The 21032-nt window shown below is 37.6% G+C and overlaps 1 protein-coding gene across 1 annotated transcript in view; it reads left to right on the forward strand.

The window, feature by feature from the left end:
* LOC140223751 (protein Gawky-like) overlaps nucleotides 1-21032 on the forward strand; it is a 54067-nt gene that overhangs the window by 17303 nt on the left and 15732 nt on the right. The window contains 9 exon segments of the mRNA XM_072296077.1: nucleotides 230-427; nucleotides 6707-6805; nucleotides 10715-10819; nucleotides 11864-12061; nucleotides 13144-13359; nucleotides 13889-14058; nucleotides 14763-15134; nucleotides 16154-16424; nucleotides 20043-20162. Of these exon segments, the coding sequence (XP_072152178.1) occupies nucleotides 230-427; nucleotides 6707-6805; nucleotides 10715-10819; nucleotides 11864-12061; nucleotides 13144-13359; nucleotides 13889-14058; nucleotides 14763-15134; nucleotides 16154-16424; nucleotides 20043-20162 (1749 nt within the window).

Raw genomic sequence — 21032 nt, forward strand, 5'->3', positions numbered from 1 at the left:
TAGAAAAAAGGAGGCACAGTGGTGGCTTGACGGGCAGGACCATTTTTCTTTTTTCTTCAAAATTCAGGCCCTGGAGTTGGGTTAAAGCTCGCAACCTGTGGACTAGGCTTTCTCAGTGGAATAGTTCATTACGTTGAGGAGACAAATCATATCACTATAAGAATTAAAACAGCATGCTAAATTATATGAGAACAGTGCTTATTGGTAAAATCTCATTCTTAATTCACAGAAAGATGATATTGAAAACGCATTGCGTGTCAGCAACATGGTTCTGGAAGATGCTCTAGAAATGCTGAACCCAGCGCGAAATGTGGGAGGTGCTAATGCTCCTGATCTCTGGCGTCCCGACGCTGCCGCTCCATTTGACCCAACGCAATTCCCTCCCTCTCAGCCTCGCTTTCCGCAGCAGATGCCTTTCGCTCCTCCGGTAAGTCCATTTATCTCTCATGTCTTGTCAGTTATCAATCTATGTTTTCCCCCAGGTACTAGACCAGTAGAAGGCAGTCAGCTGTGTTTTGGTTTTAGTTTAGATATGTGTTGTTAGTTGTTGTGAGATGTTGAACTTTGTCCTGCCAGTACCAGCAAGTTGAGATAGAGTTCCCTTTGGTGGAATTGACCTACCTTAAGGCCGAAAATGGTATCTCATTTCTGATTTCTGGTATGTGGAAATGATACTTCAAGAATTGTCTAATGTGTGAACTAAGAATGTTCCGCAAAATTTCCAACAATTAAGCTGCCCTTTTTTGCCTCTTTGCTATTTACTTCCCTCAAGATAGTCATAATATAACAATACTTTTCAGCACTAACTCGCTGAGTGTGTGTATTTGAAACCGAGTAGCAGTTACATTTGAAGCCTTTTTACGGTCTCTATCTCTGCTCCGCGGTGAATTATTGCCCTGAGATTTTAATCTTGGAATGAAACCGATTTCTTGCTGTTAGATGAAGCATTTCAGTTTTGCACTTTAAAAGATAGTATTTTGCGCAAATTGTCCGAGTAGTTGCCTCTCCATCAAACTCTGTGTGCTCATGAGCGCAAGATGAAGAATTCTAAATGGCTAATTTTTGAGTTGCCTAGCAGAGTTGAAACTAATTCAAGTCTGACTTTAAGTCCTCATGTTTTTTTTTTTTATTTTTTTTTTTTTTTTTTTTTTTTTTTTTTATTGTAGTATCCTTTAAAAGTTTGTGAGCTAACATTGTCTTATCAGTCAGATTTTGAGAGCCTCCCTAATTTCAAGCCTATAAAGTAAGATCTGAAATATTTAAATTATCACAGAATTGCTAGCAAGTTAAGTTCATTTGTTATTCAGTAATGAAATTCAAATTTCAAGTTTTCGAACACCAAAGACTGAGACTGAAAATCGGTCCAAGGAAGCATAAGCCACTGCACTCAAACTTTGAACTGGCCTGCCGAAGCAGGTCAGCTAGCTCTTGCTGTAATAGAAAGAATTCCCGAGAATCATAATTCAACCTACGAAGGAGGAGTGTCAATGCTCTTCGTTAGATCAGGTGTATTAAGTGACTAAATGGTTGTCCATAATCTAGAGTACGAAATCATAGGGTTGTTCTCTAATTGTATCGTTTTCATAGCCCTTTTCCCTGTTTTTCATGCCATTTTTCACGTTGGATCCCTAAAAAGGATAGGCTTCAAGTTCTCTGTAGGGAGCAAAAAGAGGATTTTTTTCATAAGAAAATTTTGTCGCCCTCGATAACCGAAATTCCTATTTATGCTGATTGCTCTTAGTTGCAAATAAAAAGAAGTACTAATCGAGATCAGCACCATATAGTTCTGCCCTTACCTTGTCAGGATATTCGGGAGAATCATATTTAGTTTTACTCAATTGTGGTGAACTATCTAACGGGTGTCCGATTCATGGAGGGAACATCAGAAAGCCTTGTCAACTTGATCATGAAAGTTTGTACTTTTTACTCTACGCTTTTGTCACTTGAGAACTATAAAAAACTTATTTTAGGCACCAACAGGATATGTACTAGAAGTGAAGATCCCTCATGAACCCTCCAACCTCTGCATAATATTTTTTTCCAAGTAGGATTCTTTAAACTCAATCCCCCTCCCCTCCCTTTTAGTTCATCTTATCTTTTTTTTCTTTTCCTGGTGAAAAATTTTATTTAGGAAGAGAGGCAGAGATATTAGACATACAACATCTCTTTCATTTTATTTTATTTATTTTTTTCTCTCTTTGTTTCTTTGTTTGGAGGCAAAATAGCATCTTTGTTGCCCTCAAGAAGGACGTCACAATCTAGAGTCGTCTTTTTTTATGTCGTCGGTCGCTTACCGATGGCATCGCTGTGATTGCGACTGATGGTTACGCCCATTTTTCTCTATCCAATCACAGACAAACGATCCGACAACGTCCGTCACGATCACGGGATTACGCTACTAAAAAATTGTTAGAGGTTAGGTTTCACTGATGGTGCTCCATGGAGACACTCCGGACTCGGGTGACGAGTGATTGCGGCTGATGGCGTCAAAGCGTCACGTGACTGATGGTCTAGCTCAGTTTGACAAACTAAGCTCCGCCCATTTCTGATGGCATCAACGAAACAAAACACGAATGATTGCGCAGTGACGGCGACTGATGGCGACCGATGGCATAAAAAAAGACGACTTAGGGAAGCTTTTCACATTTTTTTTTTTTTTTTGCTGAAGTAGCACAGCTTATCTTTCTCCTCGTCATTCATGTTTGGGGGCCATTTAAGTGTATTAGTGATCGGGAGGTGGGCTGTAAATCGGAATAAGTGCTTAGGTTTCCTACTTCTCATCTTATATCCTCTTTACTCTCTTCACTGATCAACTAATTTAAATTTTGAGTTAATATCTCATTTGTGTGGTGTGATTTTTTCTTTTTCTATCATTTTTTCTCGCTATTCTCACTCAAGTCATAGCAGAAACGTCTTGTTGTGATACAAAGATTCAGTCTTTACCGTTTTCTTTAACACCCTCTTCTTCCTCTTCACCACTCCCCCACTTAGTTATCTCACTAATTATTTCCAATTCTTCATTTTATACAGAATTCTTTGCCTTCGTTTTAATTGCCTCCTCCTCAAGTTAGAATTTGCAAGTAACCCTGGTAGGGTCACCAAGAACCTTACAAATTGGGAATTTTAGGATCTTTGAATTGCCAAAATGCGCATTGCTGTAATTTCTGTATTCAAAAGACAGTCCTGTGTTGCAGTTGTTCAATTAAAAACTCGTTTTTTAGAAATCTTTTCTTTCCTGCTTTCCAAGACAGGTGAAAAAAGTGAAAGTAGGTACTGGAGTAGTTGTTTTTTTATTTGTACCCTATTGTGGAACCAGAGTGTCACATCTTAATTGTATTATGCTTTTGCTGCAGTACTGTTTGAAATGGGATGTTCAAAACTGCGCAAAGCTCTTTCACAGGCTGTAAGGGGTGTGAACATCAGATCCTTCCAATGCTCTCATCTTAATTTTCATTCATTTCCTTGTAGGCAAGCTCCCTTTTCTGCTCTGTTGGAAGTTTTTAATAGACCAATGCTACAAATTATTTTGTTTTGAATCAAAGTAACAGTGAATCTCTGTGATGAAGGAATTCATAATTTTTTTTGTCCAACTCCTCTTCCTCTTTCTCCCCTCTTCCCCTCTTTATCCCTCTCTCCTTTTGGTTTTGTTTTCATGTTGTTTTTATTTATCCTTTATAGTTTAATGTGTGAAAGGTTTTCTCTTGGTTTATGTTCTGTGTTCTTGAATTTTTGTCTCGTTTATCTCTCCTCCTTCCCTCCCAGCTGTATTGCTGTATCCAAATTCTCATTTCTTTCTACTATACCTGGCTCACTGAATGAGTATTCTCCCTTCCAGTAAGATCTTTTAAACCGTTCTATTTCTATTAGAAATTCAGTTCATTTGAAGCAGCTGAAGCCCTGATAGCATTACATCTTTTTTAACTGATGAAGGGATTGTTTTCCTTTCATTTTGACAACATTGAGGAAATACTTGGGATAAGATGCAGTAATTTTTTGTAACTCTCAGTGTTATTTCCGATTTTTTTTTTTTTTTTTTTTTTTTTTTTATATGGAGATTCACTTCTGGAAAAGATTATATTACCATTTCTTCATCTCTATTCCTAATCGTTTCATAATCGATCGGAGAGATCCTCAAAAATTCTTTGAAGTTGAGAATTATCCTACCGAAGGCGGCGCCGCCTCCCCCCCTTCCCCAAATCGGCCTCCCTGTAAAGTTAATTTCTGTTTTTGCCCCCCCCCCCCTTTCCCCTTTAAAAAATATCTTGTGTTGGTTGTTCCTGAATCTAGAAGCTGTAGAGCGCCACAAAAATTATGTCTGCAAACATTATTAGGCATTAGGTTCAGTACGTCGTATTTTCAAGCGCCAAAGCCTGATTTCCTAGGCGCAGCGCTATCAGCGCTTTGCACCCAGTGAAGGTGAAACACTGAGTTGAATTCCAAAAATCCAAATGGAACTCCAAAGGAAAAAAAAAAGTAATTTGCAAAATTGAGAAGATCTCACAAACTTTAGAATAAGAAGACTTGAACCATCTCTTTCTATTCATTCATTTTATCACATACTTAGATCATAAGCATTTATGCCAACAGAATCTACCTGCATGAGGAAATCAAAGAAAGATCGTATATATTTCCTTGTATTTTAATTTTAATACAGTTTACAGAGGAGATTGGTCGTATCTTATCAGGTTTTGAGTCAGGGGGGATGGTTTGAGCCGCCAGTGCTCAAGAGCTACTACCAGGTGATTTCTCCTGATAACTGATGTGCATAATACCTGAAGGTGTAACAAGCATTTAATATTGCCTTAATTGAAGGAGGAGCAATATGTTTTGATCTGCAATTTAATTTTTACTCAGTGCCATCTTTACGTAACACATTTGTCATTCTGGCACTATTTTCAAAGCAACATTTACCTGAGGTGAATTTATGCCGCAGAATTTCCCTAAATTAAAAGTTGAGAGGAGCAATGAAAAGTTATTCTCCTTGATTCAAATACATCCAAATAGGATATAACCATGATTTAGAAACAGTGAAGCTCTTGTTACACGCATGAATTTTTGGTTTATAGTCCGCGCCACAAAAAGTGGCGGGTGAGGGGCGGAGCCAGTCAGCCGGTCCAGTCTTTCGTTGAAGGGTTGAAGCGCAGGTATTGGCCCGTAGTTGAGACGGGGTAACGACTGGGCCAATACCTTCGCTTCAGCCCTTCAACGATAAACTGGACCGGCCGACTGGTTCTGCCCCTCACCTGCCACTTTTCGTGGTGAAAACTGTAAGTACTTTTTCATCTGTAAAATTTTGCAAGGAACGATGGTGTCACTGGTTTCCTCCAAAACCAACTCATAAGATCTCAAAGTTGAGGCCGTTTACCTCATGGTAAGAGTTCATCTCTAACCCCATTAAAACTCTCCGTGCAAAGATGGGCAGCAAAAACTATAGCTGAGTTGCTCATTTTTTATGGGGCCTCCAAGGTTGCAGCCACATCAACCCTGCTAATGCATTTGCTCCCCATTTGTGCATGGAGAGGTTAAGCAGATCTACAGTAGACTTACACTGTAGCATAAGCTATCCCCATCGTAACAGTCCTGACTTTCAGATTTTTTTTGAGCTCAAGAATTTATTTCGGAGAAAACTAGTTACACCATCGTGTTTCCTATGAAATTGTACTGAATGTAAAGTACTTGTGCAAGGCCTCCATAACACACTCGCCAGGGATCCATTGAATCAGAATTGGGAAAGCAATTCACTTCAAGTAGATTGAAAGCTACATTGACTTGATGAAGGACTGGATCTTCCAGTATATATTTGCCTCATTAGAACATCTGATTTCTTTTGATTACCTCTGAGTTTTACCGAAATTTATGTCCATTTTTTTCCTCTAATTTTTTTTAAGTAATATCCGAAGACATTTCCTTCCTCTTTCAAGTAGTCATTGCTGTTTCAAAATTTCATCCTTAAGTGAGAGATACTTTAGAAAGAAAATTTGGAGCAATTTCAGTGTCAGTAAAACCAATGAGTTCATTAATTTTAGCAAAGAAGGATGGTAACAAAGTAAAGTTATCTTGCCTGATATATTCAATTTATATTGATTATTCACCACCTGTAGCAAGATAGAGAAGATTGAGGGAGGATCCCAGATTTAAACCTCTATTGTCCTTTCAATTTAGTTTTGCGCGGTGGAGGAAAGGATGGCAGCAAGCTTCTACCAAGTTTCTACCACTGTGCAATTAGTAAATCTTAAAGGCGGGAGAAAAGAAAACAGTAATTCTCAATGTCGCAGAAACTTATTATGAAAGAGAGGAAGACTCATGTTGGCCTTTGTAAGCGTATCACAAAAGAAAGGCGTCAATATCTTAGGGCCATGGTGTCATTCTCGATTCCTTTCTGGCTTACGTTTGGAGACACCAAATAATGCACTCTGCATGCCTTAATTTTCACTCAACAAATTGTGAAAGAATTGAAGGACAGAAACTTCAACTCATTCCTTTTTCAGAGAACTTAGTATGCTCTCCTTAGTTTTGAATAATGAATGGCCAAAGCCATCCTTATTCTCTCTCCAACTAGACTGGCACACGGGATAAGCTCTGAACGGCAATTTAAGATATTTCAGCTGTTTTGATAACATTCAACTGGAAGGTACACTATTTTAATTAGGACAGAAGTAAATGACCTAAAAGTGATAAAACTAAGAATTTGTTTTATCCGGTACAGACTGGTGTCGCTCCGTCGGTTCCCCCACCTCCCCATCAGAAGTTGCTCTCTCAGCCACCGCCATCCACAGCCGGTCAGCAACCACCACATTTCAATCAAGTGCGTTGTGCTCCAGTAATATTTATTTCTCACTCTTTCTCTCTGAATCTCATATTGTAAATATTTCCTCCATTAACATGTCCGTTTGCTCTCTTGATTCTCCTCGCATCGTGACTTGCTTCCTTTTTATTATTATTATTATATTATTATTATTAATTTATTTATCATTCATCACTTAAACCCTTATTTTTCACTTTATAATCATCCATTCTTATTGCATTCGTAACTCTTTTGGGTTCAGTCTCTTCCTCTCTCCAACCATGTATTTAATTTTTTTTTTATCATTATTTTTTCAACAATTCTATTTAGTTCATTTCAGTATTTTTTATCAAAGATGAGCTGCTCACCAATAGAATTGCGTAAATTACTACTAAAATATTTGGACTAGATCCATGTTTATTCGACAGTTGGTCCATCTGATGTTGTAATTTATCACACTTTCCTCCAAGGAATGGAGTTGGGAGCTCATTTGTGTATTCTCACTTCAATTGTAATTCACCTGAAGTTAATTTGTGGCATTTCACAATCTTATCAAGACGATTGGTCCCAAGTTAAGGTCTCTTTGAGACCTCAAGTTTTTCTTCCATACTATCTTGAAATTTGAATCATATCGTTTTCTAGAAAATCAAAGAATGGTTACCTTGTAGCTGTCAGTGCAGTATTGTGCATGAGATAGTCACATTCCAAGTATTTGCATGAGCTTTAACAAAAGCACAAAAGGATTATGTATCGTCCATGAACTGTATGTGCTATCTCTGTTAACTTGCATCTTCCGAAAAAGCCTCCTTCAAATGTTCTATTGCAAGTTGTTCTATTAATCATTCTTTGTGCTTTGATTTGCGCACAGAGGCTGTTTGTAGCATAAATTAATTCAAGGGGCTCATAAATTTTGCCGACTTAAGTAATTTTTTTTTTTTTCCCCCCGGAGGAAAGAGTTTGATCTTCATCAGAAAACTTTTGCCAATGTGCAACATATTCTTTACTAAGGTGTATACTGTAAGGACATCATGATGATTTACAAAAAAAATTAAGGCGCAATGCTCATTGTTCATCAAATGCCTTCAACTCTCTCTAACAGCTTTATTCTGCATGTGGAAAAAAATTACCAACCTGTATTAAATCCTGTGCATTGCTAAGCTCAACATTAAATGCCCTAGAATATGAGGGTCAATAGGGCAGTGGTAAGGAATTTTTGCAGGGTTATATGAAATTTTTCTGAAGTAAAATTTTGTGATTGATCCAGCAGGTTTATTAAAAATTTCAAAGAACCATATCCAAGGAGAGCAAAAAGCCCATCAAAATCTGATCCGTCCAAAGCAGACAGTCGAGTTGACGTATCAAGGGGATAAGCTAAGTTGAGCCAATCAGCATATGCCGTTTCCCCTTCCTTGCTACGTCTTGCAAGTCTGCCAATTTTATCGTTTAAAATGGGCCCCTTTTTGTGAATTTTCATAACAGGGTTTCTTTACCCAGGGTTAAAGAAAATTTTAAAAAATTCCTAGAAACTTGGTTAACGCTTCACTTTCAGAAATGAATTACAAATAAAATGGATGCCACTGATCTACCGAAAGGGTTTAACCAAGAGCAGTTCCTAACATTCTAAATTTTGGTTGTATGATCATTAAAAGATATTTCTATCTTTATTTTTACTTCAGACTTACACAAAGCAGGCACTGTCATAGGTCAGTTTCGTTCCGTTGGTTAGTTCTTTGCTAAAAAAAATGGTGAAATAAAGAGGAAGTTAGGCGTGAAATGCACTTAAGCTTATCCTGGTAAAATCCATCTAACCAAAAATAGTCTTCATTAACATGATAAGGTGTATCAAACACTTAATCACATTATATCTCCTAATACATATGCCAACCAAACTGCAGTATAGGATGCTTCAATTATTAAAAAACTTTCATGGCACAACATCCAAACGAAGTTATTGGGTTTGGTCTGACTCAACTTTATTGACTTGCTGTTATTTGTGTCGTAGTCAATCTGCACTGTTTTGTGAGATAAGTTCCTCGTTGTCAATATAATTTGTAATGATAATCATTAGTCCCTAAGATATTACTATCATACTTATTTTAGTCTTAGCTAACCTTTTATTGGCATTGACATTTATCGCACCAACACCTCCATTTTTCAACACACACACACACGCTCTCCAAAGGTGATTTTTTACACTCGAAGAAGTAGGTTTTATAAGTACTAAATGATTCCTAAATTACTTTAGTGATAGGTCAAAATTTGTTGAGCCTTGTACGTAAAACTCCACTTCTTGCGTTAGCAAGTAAGTTTCAACCGTTGCTTAAGAATTGATTATTAAGTCAAATTTTAAAAGTGGTTCCGAGCTCAAATATTGTCGGCTTCCTTGTGTGATTTGTGGATGCATAGGCTTCTTGATTGGTTGATTCCATTGGTTAACTGAAGGTCATGGTCACGTTTACACAATCTTTAGGCTATTGCAGCCATGAAAAGGACTGAAATTCAACTGCTATTTTTCTCGGGGAAGTGTGCATGGAGGTCATTTTACAATTATTTTGTGGCCCCATCTGTCCCTCAACTCTTCATTATTCTCAATAATACCAGTTTTATCTAAGATCAATTTCACTGAAGTGCAACTTTGTTAGGGAAAAGAAATAGTCTTATTCTTGATTGCATTTTATTTTCTCACTCTGAGGCCATTTTTTTAGGCTTTTTTTCTCGTTTGCATAATCAGATTGAACCCCAATCTCTCTCTCAAGTAAACTCTAAAATATTTGTTCCCATGTCAGACTCATGCTTGCAGTTGACAAATTTCTTCTCTCAGTGTTGCCAGTAGTAGGTGTCTTAAGTCACCAAATTTCTTTTTTTTTTTTTTTTTTTTTTTGTACAGAACTGTTGTATGCATAAGTTTGCTAGCTTCTATCTAACATTCAAGCTGTGTATCAGATATCTCCTTCCTACTTAATCTGATTTCACAGAATTATGAACTTATTTTAGAAACACACCATCTTATATCTAAACTTCAGCCATCAAACAAATCTCCAGTCACTTAAGTGCAGCTTTTCCTCCATTTATCAAAGAATAGCGCACTTTTGACCCCTCGGTAGATGCATCCGGCAACACTGATCATTTTTTCCGACTTTTCTCTTCACACACTCTGCAATGAATTTCACCTGTCTTGTAGATATTACCATTTTGCATGTCATTCCTGGAAAATATGCTGCCCTGGCTCTATCTAAACAAATTTAATTGGCTTCAAGGGTAGGGAAACTATCTCTGTATAGAAGTTAGGAATATTTGATGGTATTTCTTCTAGTTAACCTTTTTATGTTAACAGAACAAACAATCCATAGATTATGACTGCAGTCTTTTAGAGAGACGAACATGTTTGTCATTTCCTGGGACTGGTTACTAGAGAGTCTTTTTAAATTCAAAGGAACCTTGATATATTTTACAAATATTAAGCCCCTTTTCCTCAGTTTCAATCCAAGTCCATAAATGTCGCATTCCTTCATAGCTTTTTCTCTACCCCTTCCACATGAATGAGCATTTGTAGTATTTGTCAGATGACAATCAAGTAAGCTGGCTCACCTCAGCTCAATACTATTGAATTACTCTAGTAAACTATGTAATTATAAAATTAATAATACCCTTAATTTCACGAACTTCTCATATTTTATCCTCCTCATCCCCTCGCAAAAGTTTCAAGCAATGAAGAAGTTCCTTCTATGAAAGACCACTCAACTCAGTATTTTTAAATGAACCAATATGATACTCTCTTAGCAATGAAATTAAATACCTTAAAAATATTTGGGCTTGAAATTGATGTTGAAAGGCAAGGTAACAGTCACTGAATTCACTCCAAGAAATTCATGGCGTTTTTTTTTTCTGCCAGCTTTAAAGTCTCATGGAACTTTCCGTTTTCTGTTTTAGTCTTCAAGAGGAGGGAACTCGAGCTATCAACCGACTCCTCAGCAGCTTCGTGTTTTGGTTCAGCAAATCACAATGGCAGTTCAAGCTGGGTATCTTAATCAGCAGGTATGCCATTTTTCTCTCCTTTATTGAACTGTAGTTCACTCAGCAAAGATGTGGATCTTTTCATCAATATTTTTTCACCCTAAATTTGGGCAAAATCCTAAGGAAATTGTCCAGGAAGTTTTTTTTTTTTTTTTCCTTTCTTTCTCCAGCTCAAATAATGGATTATTTCTGATATCACAGCTAATTAAAAGAGTTTCAGAATAATGATGAACAGCCTTCTTTTTATTGATTCTTAAAAGTAAGGTTGATAACAAGATGTGGACTGTCCTTTTAACCCATTTGTGTGTTTCGATTAATTTCCCTGCTGCATCCACACAACAGAACAAACACTACAATGAACAGATACAATGATAACTAGACAGGTTTTCAATGAACTACTTTATTGCACAGATCTAATAAATTAACCAGGGTTTATTTAGGTTGGCAACAGAACACTGGCCACACATGGTGTTAATATGCCACTTATTAGTACTTGAGGTGCTGTATGCAGGGAACTCGTAACAAAATAGGACCAAAATAATCACAAAGCAACTTGTGGGATGGCAAGTAATATGCCAAGTTAGATGTGTCCCAGGCACGCGCTGTTGAGTATACTCGTCAAATCATGTGAATGTCAAAACACGCTGTCTTTCCAAGGTCTAATGAAGAGGTAATGATAATCTATTCATGTCCTGATTATCAGACTCAGTTTAAATTGAATTCTTGGTCAAAAACAATGGGACGACGAAAACCAGTTGGCAAGAAACGAATGGAGATCCAGTTTTTTGTGAGTTTTTTACAATCAAAAGATTTTGTATTATAAGCAAAATAGAAAATTAGCCAAGCTTGTGCTCCTTGGTTGAAATAGAGCCTAAAGAAGCATTTTCCAGATCATGGAGCGTGGCCCTCACCATAAATCTCAGATTTACAGGATTTGATGCTAATGTTGTTCTCACCCTTACAGTTTGCCTAAATCAGACAAAAGCGCACCTGGTATGAAAACATTTCAACAGTAATCTTAAAGTCAGTGATACTTTAACCGTCTCTTCATTTTTTACTTTACAGATATTGAATCAGCCCTTGGCTCCTCAGACTCTTCTCCTTTTAAATCAGTTACTTCAACATATCAAGTCGCTTCAACAACTTATCCAGCAGAGAAATCTACATGCCAGCAGCAACCCTCTTGGGAAGAGCAACAACTCAGCATTCATGCACCTTACAGCTCAAATCACCAAAACCAAGAAACATATCGCCGGGCTTCAGGTAAAAATTTTGTGGCGTTACATATGAAATGAACATGTATTAGCTCCTAGCAAGTCACCAAAATCTTTGACATAAAATTGCTGTTGTAAATTAGGGAAATCCAATGAACACTTGAATATTTAGGAAAATTGATGATTCAGATCATTAAAGCTCAGTGCAGGAATTTTTTTGTAAACTAAGAGTGAGAACAGGAATGCTTCTCATTATTTTATATGTAAGGAACTTGGATCCAACACTGTCAGACTTGAAAGCTTTTATTGCTCACAATAGTAGCTTCATCTTGCCTGATTTTTTATCTTTGGAAACATCCTTTGGATATTTGTCTTTGCGACATCTTGTAGTCCGCCTTAAACTTTCCAGTGCCAGAGGAGCGTGTTTCTTCCTTGCTACATTTAATTATTTGATACATTCAGCAAAGAGACCCTTCCCATGGAAATGTTCAGTTGTTAAAGAGTAATGGTGGAGGTTAGCACAGAATATGTGATATTAATTTTTTGGAGGAAACTGAGAAAAAAATTTTCCTGTAGAAAGCATGCTTAATAGGTGCCTACAATCTTCTATGCTTTTCTGCTGAATTGCCCAGTTTCTAATTTTTCTTTTGTTTATCGTCAGTAACACCATGATCTACTGATTTGAGATATTAGTAGAAAACCAAGCGACAGCTTCATAGCCTGCAGCATAATTTGTAAACTTGATAACATTGTATCGAGGGCCTGGTGTTCGGTATCACCACCAATTTTTTATACATGCAGAGCCATCAATACGTATACCATGGGTGCAAATAGGGTGCAAATAACTTGATTTTTCCAACAAAAAAAATTGTTTAGTTTCTCAGGCTCTTTATGCCAGTTTTAAGTATTCAATGTTTTCTTTTCTCTTATGGATGAACAATTGCCCCCTAAAACATGTGTTACCTTGTCATTTTTCTTCTACCAATAAAATTTCAGTTTGCAGATATGTTGCTCTATTCCGTAACCATCTAAATGTCAACTACTTATGTTGCAGTGAAAAGTGTGCCTTGAAGATATTGTGATTATTTCCTCCTTACAATTTACTCATTATTTTGTAATTATTTTTTGCAGAACGACATAGTAATTCAGCAAGCGCAGTATATCAAAAACCAGATACCATCACAGCAGCATCAGCAGCAACACCACCTTGCATCAGGCAATAATCAGTCACAAGGTAATGCAGGTGGTGGAGGTAGCAATGATTTCTTCAACAAGAATCAAGCACAGGATCTCTTGGCAGCTCTTCAAACCAATTTCACAGACTTGAACATTAATAAAGAACCATTGGTAAGATCCAACCCCTTTTTTTACTCTATTTCCTGACGTTTAACATTGGTACCTAAAGAATGTGATGAAACTATCAGAAACCTGGTGGATTTGCATTGGTTACAAATCAGGAATCTCTCCTTCTGCCACTCTGAAATTTATGTTATTGCTCCTGAGCCACTATTATTGACATCTTGAATGACATATTTGAATCTTTAAATCGTTAGAATAGTAGTGAAGCTTTCATTGACTAGATAGTGTTAACATCAGAAACATTTTTGGAATTAAAAATTTAAATGTGAGCCAAAGAATCAAACGAAAGATGGAAGAAAATTAATATTCATATTTCGAACTCCAAAGAAGTACATAGGTTTTTGGAAACAAGTCTGCGGAAGTAGGAGATAACTTCAGTTTCTTATCAAGGAATAAGCAGTCTAGAATTCCAGACATTATGCCTCTAACTTACTGCATATGAAATATTTTAGTGGTAGTATCTGATATTTGGAGAGTGATCAACAAAGGTTAATTTTTTATTTTCTTTGGTCCTCAGTCAAGTGGAGCAGGTTTCCAACACCAGCAATCACGTTTGAATCAATGGAAGTTACCATCTCTGGACAAGGAGGGTGAAGTCGGTGAAGACTTCAGCCGTGCCCCAGGAACCACCTCTAAATCTGGAGGCTCTACGTCTCCCACATTAAATCCTCTGCTGGGCCCAGACGGGTGAGTTGCTCATTCTCATAGTTTTAGTATCTCATAATCTAATCTAAATCCAACTCAAAAAATTTTTCCTAACTTGATGACTCGTTAAGCTAATTGTGGTTCTCCCATCAGTCTAACAGATGCCGAGTGACTCAGCTGAGAATGTTACATTTTGAAATGGGTCAGTACGGAATCATGTTATGACTGTTTCAAATTATAGATCAGCAAAAAACAATCAGATCTAAATGATAGTCTTAAATTAAGGATTACCAGCTCAAACAATTGCAAGGACTTATTCTCTTTCAATGCTCTGTTCGAGAAAAAATTGTTTAGTGTCTCTTCTGTAAAGTAACCTTAAAAGCGTCTATGTGTGTACTAATGTTGTTGACCTCAGTTCACAGGGTTGCCACAGTCAGGAAATTTTTAAAAGTCAGGGGAAATGACCAAAAAGTTTCGGAGAAAAATTGTTAAACATCTTTTATTAGCTTTCTGAAATGGATTTGACATTTAAAACAACAAATATTGCCTGGGAACTATTTCTAATTTTTTTCTTTTTTGCCGTATGGCATATCTTTAATTTTCTGGGAATTTTACCCAAGTGTGTCAGGGAAATCTCAGTGAATTCCGTTTTCTAAATTTTGTGGTAACCCTGTTTCAATTACATGAACATGCCCTTAAGTTCTGCAGTTTTAGCTCTTTGTAATATTAATTTTTCACAATTTTAGGCCTTGGTCATCAAGTGTTTCGAATGCAAACAGCACTGGTTGGCCCGATTCTGAGAAAGACTGGCCTTCATCACAGGCCAACTCCTCATCTGCGTTTACTGACCTTGTGCCTGAGTTTGAGCCTGGAAAACCGTGGAAAGGCAGTGTATTGAAAAGCATTGAAGATGACCCTAGCATCACCCCTGGATCAGTCGTACGATCTCCCCTCAGCCTGGCCTCAATCAAAGACTCAGAAATATTTAGCTCTAGTAAGACTTCGCCAAACAGCACCAACAACTCCGCCTCTGACAACTTACCTCTACCTCCGCTGTCTCTGTCGTCATCAACTTGGAGCTTCAATCCCTCTTCAACTGCACCTTCTTCTTTTACTGGGTAAGTTTCTCCTATTTTCTACTCACCGGCACAAAGGAATCATGTTTGTACTGAGAACCCCCAAGCAGTGTATAAAACAATCTTAATGACGAAAATCGGGTTTGCTGAGTAACATTTTAAAATTTGAAAAGTTTTTTAACCCATTTACATGTATGATCATCAACTGCATTGCTGACAGTGGTTGCTTGAAGCCACCTACAGGGTTGCGAATAGTTTTAGATCTCAGTAAAGGGCCCCGCACACTCCTCACGGAAGTGCCCTGTTTGATTTCCAATTATTTTATTGCATTAAACTTATCTATGAATGCTGATCAAAAGTCTTCATTGCACCAACTCTCTTCAAGGCCTTGTTTTCACACAATCCGCGGCTGAACTTGCATTAATTCCTTGAATAAATGAAAGTAGTGCGGTGATGAAGAGTCGAAGAGATCCCTCATTTCAGCATGCGAGTACAGGTCAGTCGTGTAATGAAGGAAATCCAGAAAACCCCAGTGCGTTTAAGCACATCGTGATCAGCAGCCAATCCTGCCGAGTGGCAGTCTTATCTTGAATTCCGCACACCTTTTCTTTTCTTTGTCCAAATCAGTTCCTTCATCTCTCTCACTCTCATTCTTACCAGACAGACACGTGCTGCGTCTTAACGCACACGATCACAGCTAGCCTTTCCTGGATATTATCAAAACTTAAATGGTGGGTTATACAAAAACGGTTTGCCCAAAGATAACTTTTGATCAGCATCCATAGACAAGTTTAATGCTATAAAAAATCGAAAATCGAACAGGACACACATTCCCACAAGGAAAGTGCAGGGTACTTACATAAAAACATATGTTGAGACACGTAATATTTGTACTGGAAAGTCAACACTGTGTTCTGGCCCTGAAAGAAGGCCAATAATTCATGCTCACTTAAATTAGCTTATACTAATGGAAGCATCATTTGGCTTGTGTGGAGCAATTTTCTTCCAAGTTTTCATACTGAATCGGATATCCTCTGACGAATTCCGCACATCTGTTTCAGACCTCTTGCCAAATTGGGCACTACTGGTAAAACAACCAGTTGGGGAGATGCTCAGCCACCAACTGTAGTTACAAGCGAACTGTGGGGCGCACCGAAATCACGCGGTCCTCCCCCAGGTCTCTCCTCCAAGACTGGCTCTGCTCAAAACTCAGGTTCAAGTAGCAATGGCTGGACTGCTGGCTCCAATTGGAGTAGTGGCGCTCATTCCGGCTCATCCTCTCAGTGGCCCTCATCTTCATCATGGCTTTTACTCCGAAATTTGACTGCTCAGGTATTTGATATTTAGCTTCAATTTTCTTCTATCAAGGGGGGAATTCAATTTCTAGTCTCCGAATGTGGGTTTTTTTTCCAGATTTTACTTGGAGTATTTTAGCTTACTGAATATCACCATAAATTATTTTGGTACATCTAAAACTCCAGTCGCCTGAGTTGTCAACTATCTTATAATCTTGAATTCATTGAAAAGTACCCAATTTTTATCTCTGTCAAGTAACTGTGCTCTGAGGTAATAATCATCACTGAGGAAATAGTAACAACACAGGCTAAGACCCGCTATTGCCAAATGCTCTAATGCACTATAATGTTCCTTTCAAATCTGCAATGTTGTACAAACTTACAAAGTCAAAGCTTAACTAAAGCGTCCAGCCCATGTACAAATTAGAGGCTTCAAAGAGGCTCATCAAGGGAATTGTCGACCGTTGGCTTTCAAAGATCATCGGCCCGTTGGCTTTCAAAGATCATCGGCCCGATGATCTTTGAAGGTAACCGATAGGTTCGGGACCTATCAAAGATCAGATCATAAGATTTTCAAGAAATTTCGTGCAGAAATGGCTGAGAAATAAAATAATTAGTGCCCTGTTGGTACGTGGGCTGGACGCTTAAGTGTCAATTTTTTTTATAGAATTTTTTTTCTTGGACAAACATTTGTAAATTTCAAATTTATTGTCGGTGAAAGATTGATAAATGAAACATCGGTAGACTTTCGTGACTGGTAGAGAGAATAAAGTATTAATATGTTTCTTGACAAACCATTTTGTAAGTGCCCATGGCTGGCCTCATGTACCTGGTTTCACCAAACAATTCCTCTCATGTTCCTAGGTGATGAGAATGCTATGCAGAATTATTTTAAAAATATTGCAAATTAATACAAATTTTTTTATATACAAAATTTAAACTAGAGTGTCAGTCGTTCACCGCCCAGCCAACATTAGCAACCTCAGTTGACTCGCTAATGATGGTTGGGCAGTAAACAACCAAGACGCTTATTTTTAACGCACAAAAGTGGGTAAGTTTTTCCAAACAAATTGAATTAATTTGACAAGTCAGAGTGTTTCCTCCCTCCTCTGGTACATTTTACACCGAAATACTTGTCAAGTGCCTTTTACTAGCATGACCGAGAATTAAAATCCTTACAATCCCCAGTGCACCTCCTAACAACTGCATTTTCAGCATGTCTTGGTAATGCTAGCCGAAGCAATGAATTGCTCCTCAAGACTCTCTCTTTCACATGTGTAAAATTTCAGTAAACTATTCTCTGGTGTAATAAATGTAAAAATGTAATGTATAAATGTTTTACAACAATGTGGCAAGTATTTTGGCATCCTTCATAGGAGGTGTTCAGCTTGAAAAATCCAGCGAGTATTGTCAAAATTAGTAAATTCTTCCCATCTTTATTTCCCTTTGGTTTGCCTGACAACAGAGCTCTGATCCATCAGTCATCTTATAACTTCTCATAGAATCAGTGAAGAATATGTTTCCTTAGCTTTTTAAAATGATCAGTCAGGAATAATGGAGCAGTGGCAAGAAATTTTTGCAGGGTTGTAGTAAAGTTATAGAAAGTACGTAGTAAGTAGTATAGTAGAAGGTTGTTATGGAAGTAATATTGAATGAAACAAAACGAAAAGTTCTATTTTTAGGTGAGAAAGAGCTAAACCAAAGCAGACAGTTTTTTGAGTTGACAGCCAAGTTCAGCCAATCAGCTAACGCTGTTTTCTATGCCTAGCTACGACATTAAAGCGTATTGTTTCAATTGGGTCTCATTTTTGGTATTTCTAAAACAGATTTTCTCTGCCATCTAGAGTCAAAGATACTTTTACCAACTGCAAAGGGAGCGAGAAAGTGAAAATCTGAACAAATTCCTAGAAACTTAGTTCTCTCCATACTTTCAGAAAATGAATGAGAAAGAATGGATGCCACCGATCCATCACTTAGTAAATAGCTCAACACACTCGTCAATTTTGTAATGTACTGGCATGCCAGAGAAAATGATTTATCTATAAGAATACAACAAAGTTTTAAATCTCTGCTGTATGTTACTGGTCGATGGGTTCCCATGCAAGTACCTTCTTTAGACCCAGACCCCTATCAGAGAGCACTGAAGCAAGCACTTAGGAGAAAAATTCCTCTGTTTGTGTAGCTCTATTATTCTTCAAGCAAACTGAAGACAAAATAGCATCAGCAACTTTGTCCCATTATTAATTATTCGAAGCCCTGGAGGTATGCTATCTCTTATAACATCAATGTCAGTCGGTTCTTTCAACTGAAATTCAAAGGGTCTTCTCATATTTTACTGAAACTTAGAATCGCTAAGCCATTGAGAAACATTGAGAGATCTGAGCTGGTTAGAAAACGAGATTCTGACTTGAAAATCTAGTACATAATATGTAAGTGACATATCTGTGAAACAGGATCTTATCCTCTAGTAGAAAATTTTCTGTTACTTTCCTCCATTGTATGAAGAAGGAAAACATCGACGGTGCAAGTCGGCAATCAGATAACTCGGTTTGCGACGTCAACATCGTCGATGATCAACTCGGGAATGTGGGGCTTGTCTATCACCTATGTGATGAATTCCGGGGAAAAGATAATCTGGACGGGGGGGGGGGGGGGGGTGGTTTGCTGTGTTACAGGTCTATGTAGCGGTTTAACTGTAAGTAAGTAGGTGGGTTCGATTTGCAAAAAAAAAAGGAGGGGTCTGGAAAAATTAATCGACTTTGTGGATCTTGAAAAGTGAAGCTTGTGCCAGACTGGGCTTGACGTCTGCTCTGCCCCCCTCCTCGCCCTCTAAGGCAAGCTTAGACCCGTTTCCCCTCTTAAGTCGCGTACATAGTATTTGAAAGGCACCTTACAAATTTTCTACTTATCGACAGTGTAAGTCGGCAATCACATAACTCGGTTTGCGACGTCGCAGACTTCCTGTCATACTTTACTTTTCAAACGGAAAACTACTCAATGACAATTCTTTAAAACTGCCATGATTTTTCTTCTCTGTGAAGAAAATTCTGCAAAAACTTCAAGGAATGATGTCAATTTGTTCTCCTTTCAAAAATTAACATATAGGCGAAGATTTTCAGACACTGCAAACGAGTTATGTGATTGCCGACTTACACCGTCGATATGGGTATTTTGGCGCAAGTTTGACCCTGAAAGATGAAAAATTGACAGATGTAGTAGTCCTGAAGGTCCAAGATAAGAATTCCTAGGTTGTAGGAAATTTTCTTCTGGGAGGTAAGGTCCCTTTTCACAGATCGATTCACATGTGTTTAACAAGATGGATCAAAATGAAGAAAATATCAGAGTTATCTGAGTTTTACTTTCCGGATCTTTCACCAGTAGAATACTGAGGGAATACTGCCCCCTATTACATTTCAAAGCTCTTACAGTTTGCCATCCATCTTATTTATTGTTTTGTTTGGCAGTGATCAATTTGGTTATTTTGGTGCCAATAAAGATGCGGGTGCACATTTTGCTGATTTCTAGTTAGTTTTAATAATGTATTTGTGTTTGGTTTTCTTCTTGGGCGGGTTCTCAAGGGTTTTTGGGTTGGTTTATGTTGAGACAGATTCCAGGAAACGGGGAAAACGGTTCTAACGAAAGATTTGAATTACAGATCGATGGTTCAACATTAAAAACGCTTTGTTGTCAACACGGTCCTCTGCAAAACTTCCATTTGTACCTGAAACATGGGATTGCCCTTGCTAAATACTCAACAAAAGAAGAGGCTGTGAAGGTAGGTCTATCAAAGTTTAATGTTTTACCGACATTCATGTCTGTGCTTTTCTTTTTAATTAGCTCTGAAAGAATAGTGCATGATGCTTGCCATCTTATAAATACAAATTTATTCTATCAATTAATTTCCTAACATAATGAGCCTATCAGTGGTTCATGTTGAAACAGGTCTTAGTAACTCTCAAAAAATCAGGCAGGATAAATATCCTAATTCTTCATGAAACTTTTGAGACGTAGTATATGCCCAATTTCAATTACAAAAGGTAAATAACATTTTCAAATCGTAAATTTTAGCTCAGCTTTTTTGTCATTTGAACAGCATCATTAAATTTAAATTATTTTGAAAATATTCGGTGTCAGCTTTTTCAGTTGGAAGTTAGAAATTCATCTTGAACAACGAACATAGCTTTCAATTTACCCTTGCGATTTTGTTTTTTTTTTAAGATATTAGTTTGCAGACCTTTTTTTTTTCTTTTTTAATTGGTCTATCTTAATTTTGGAGCTGAAAAATTTGACAAAGAATTCTGGTTGTATAATGTGCTTCTGTGATGGGAAAACTGGCACGGAACTGCAGTAAATGTAGTCCCTGAAGATGGCAGAATGAAACCTAACAGTATCTCAAGATGCAACTAAGAACCGCGAGAATACAAGCTTATTGGACACATGATTTCTGCAATTGATTTGGAGCACACACCCCCTCCCCCTTGTCCCTAACTTTCTCGGCTTCAAACTCTCGAAAGAAATTCTATGGCAAGTTTTACAAGAGTAATGGGAGCATTTTTAATAACTCCCGTCATCGCCCTCAGCTATCCCTGTCTTTTGGGCACAATAGTGAAGAGATAGGATTAATGCTTTGATTTTGGTACAACAG

Source organism: Bemisia tabaci, chromosome 2, assembly GCF_918797505.1.
Source record: "Bemisia tabaci chromosome 2, PGI_BMITA_v3".
NCBI lineage: Eukaryota > Metazoa > Arthropoda > Insecta > Hemiptera > Aleyrodidae > Bemisia > Bemisia tabaci.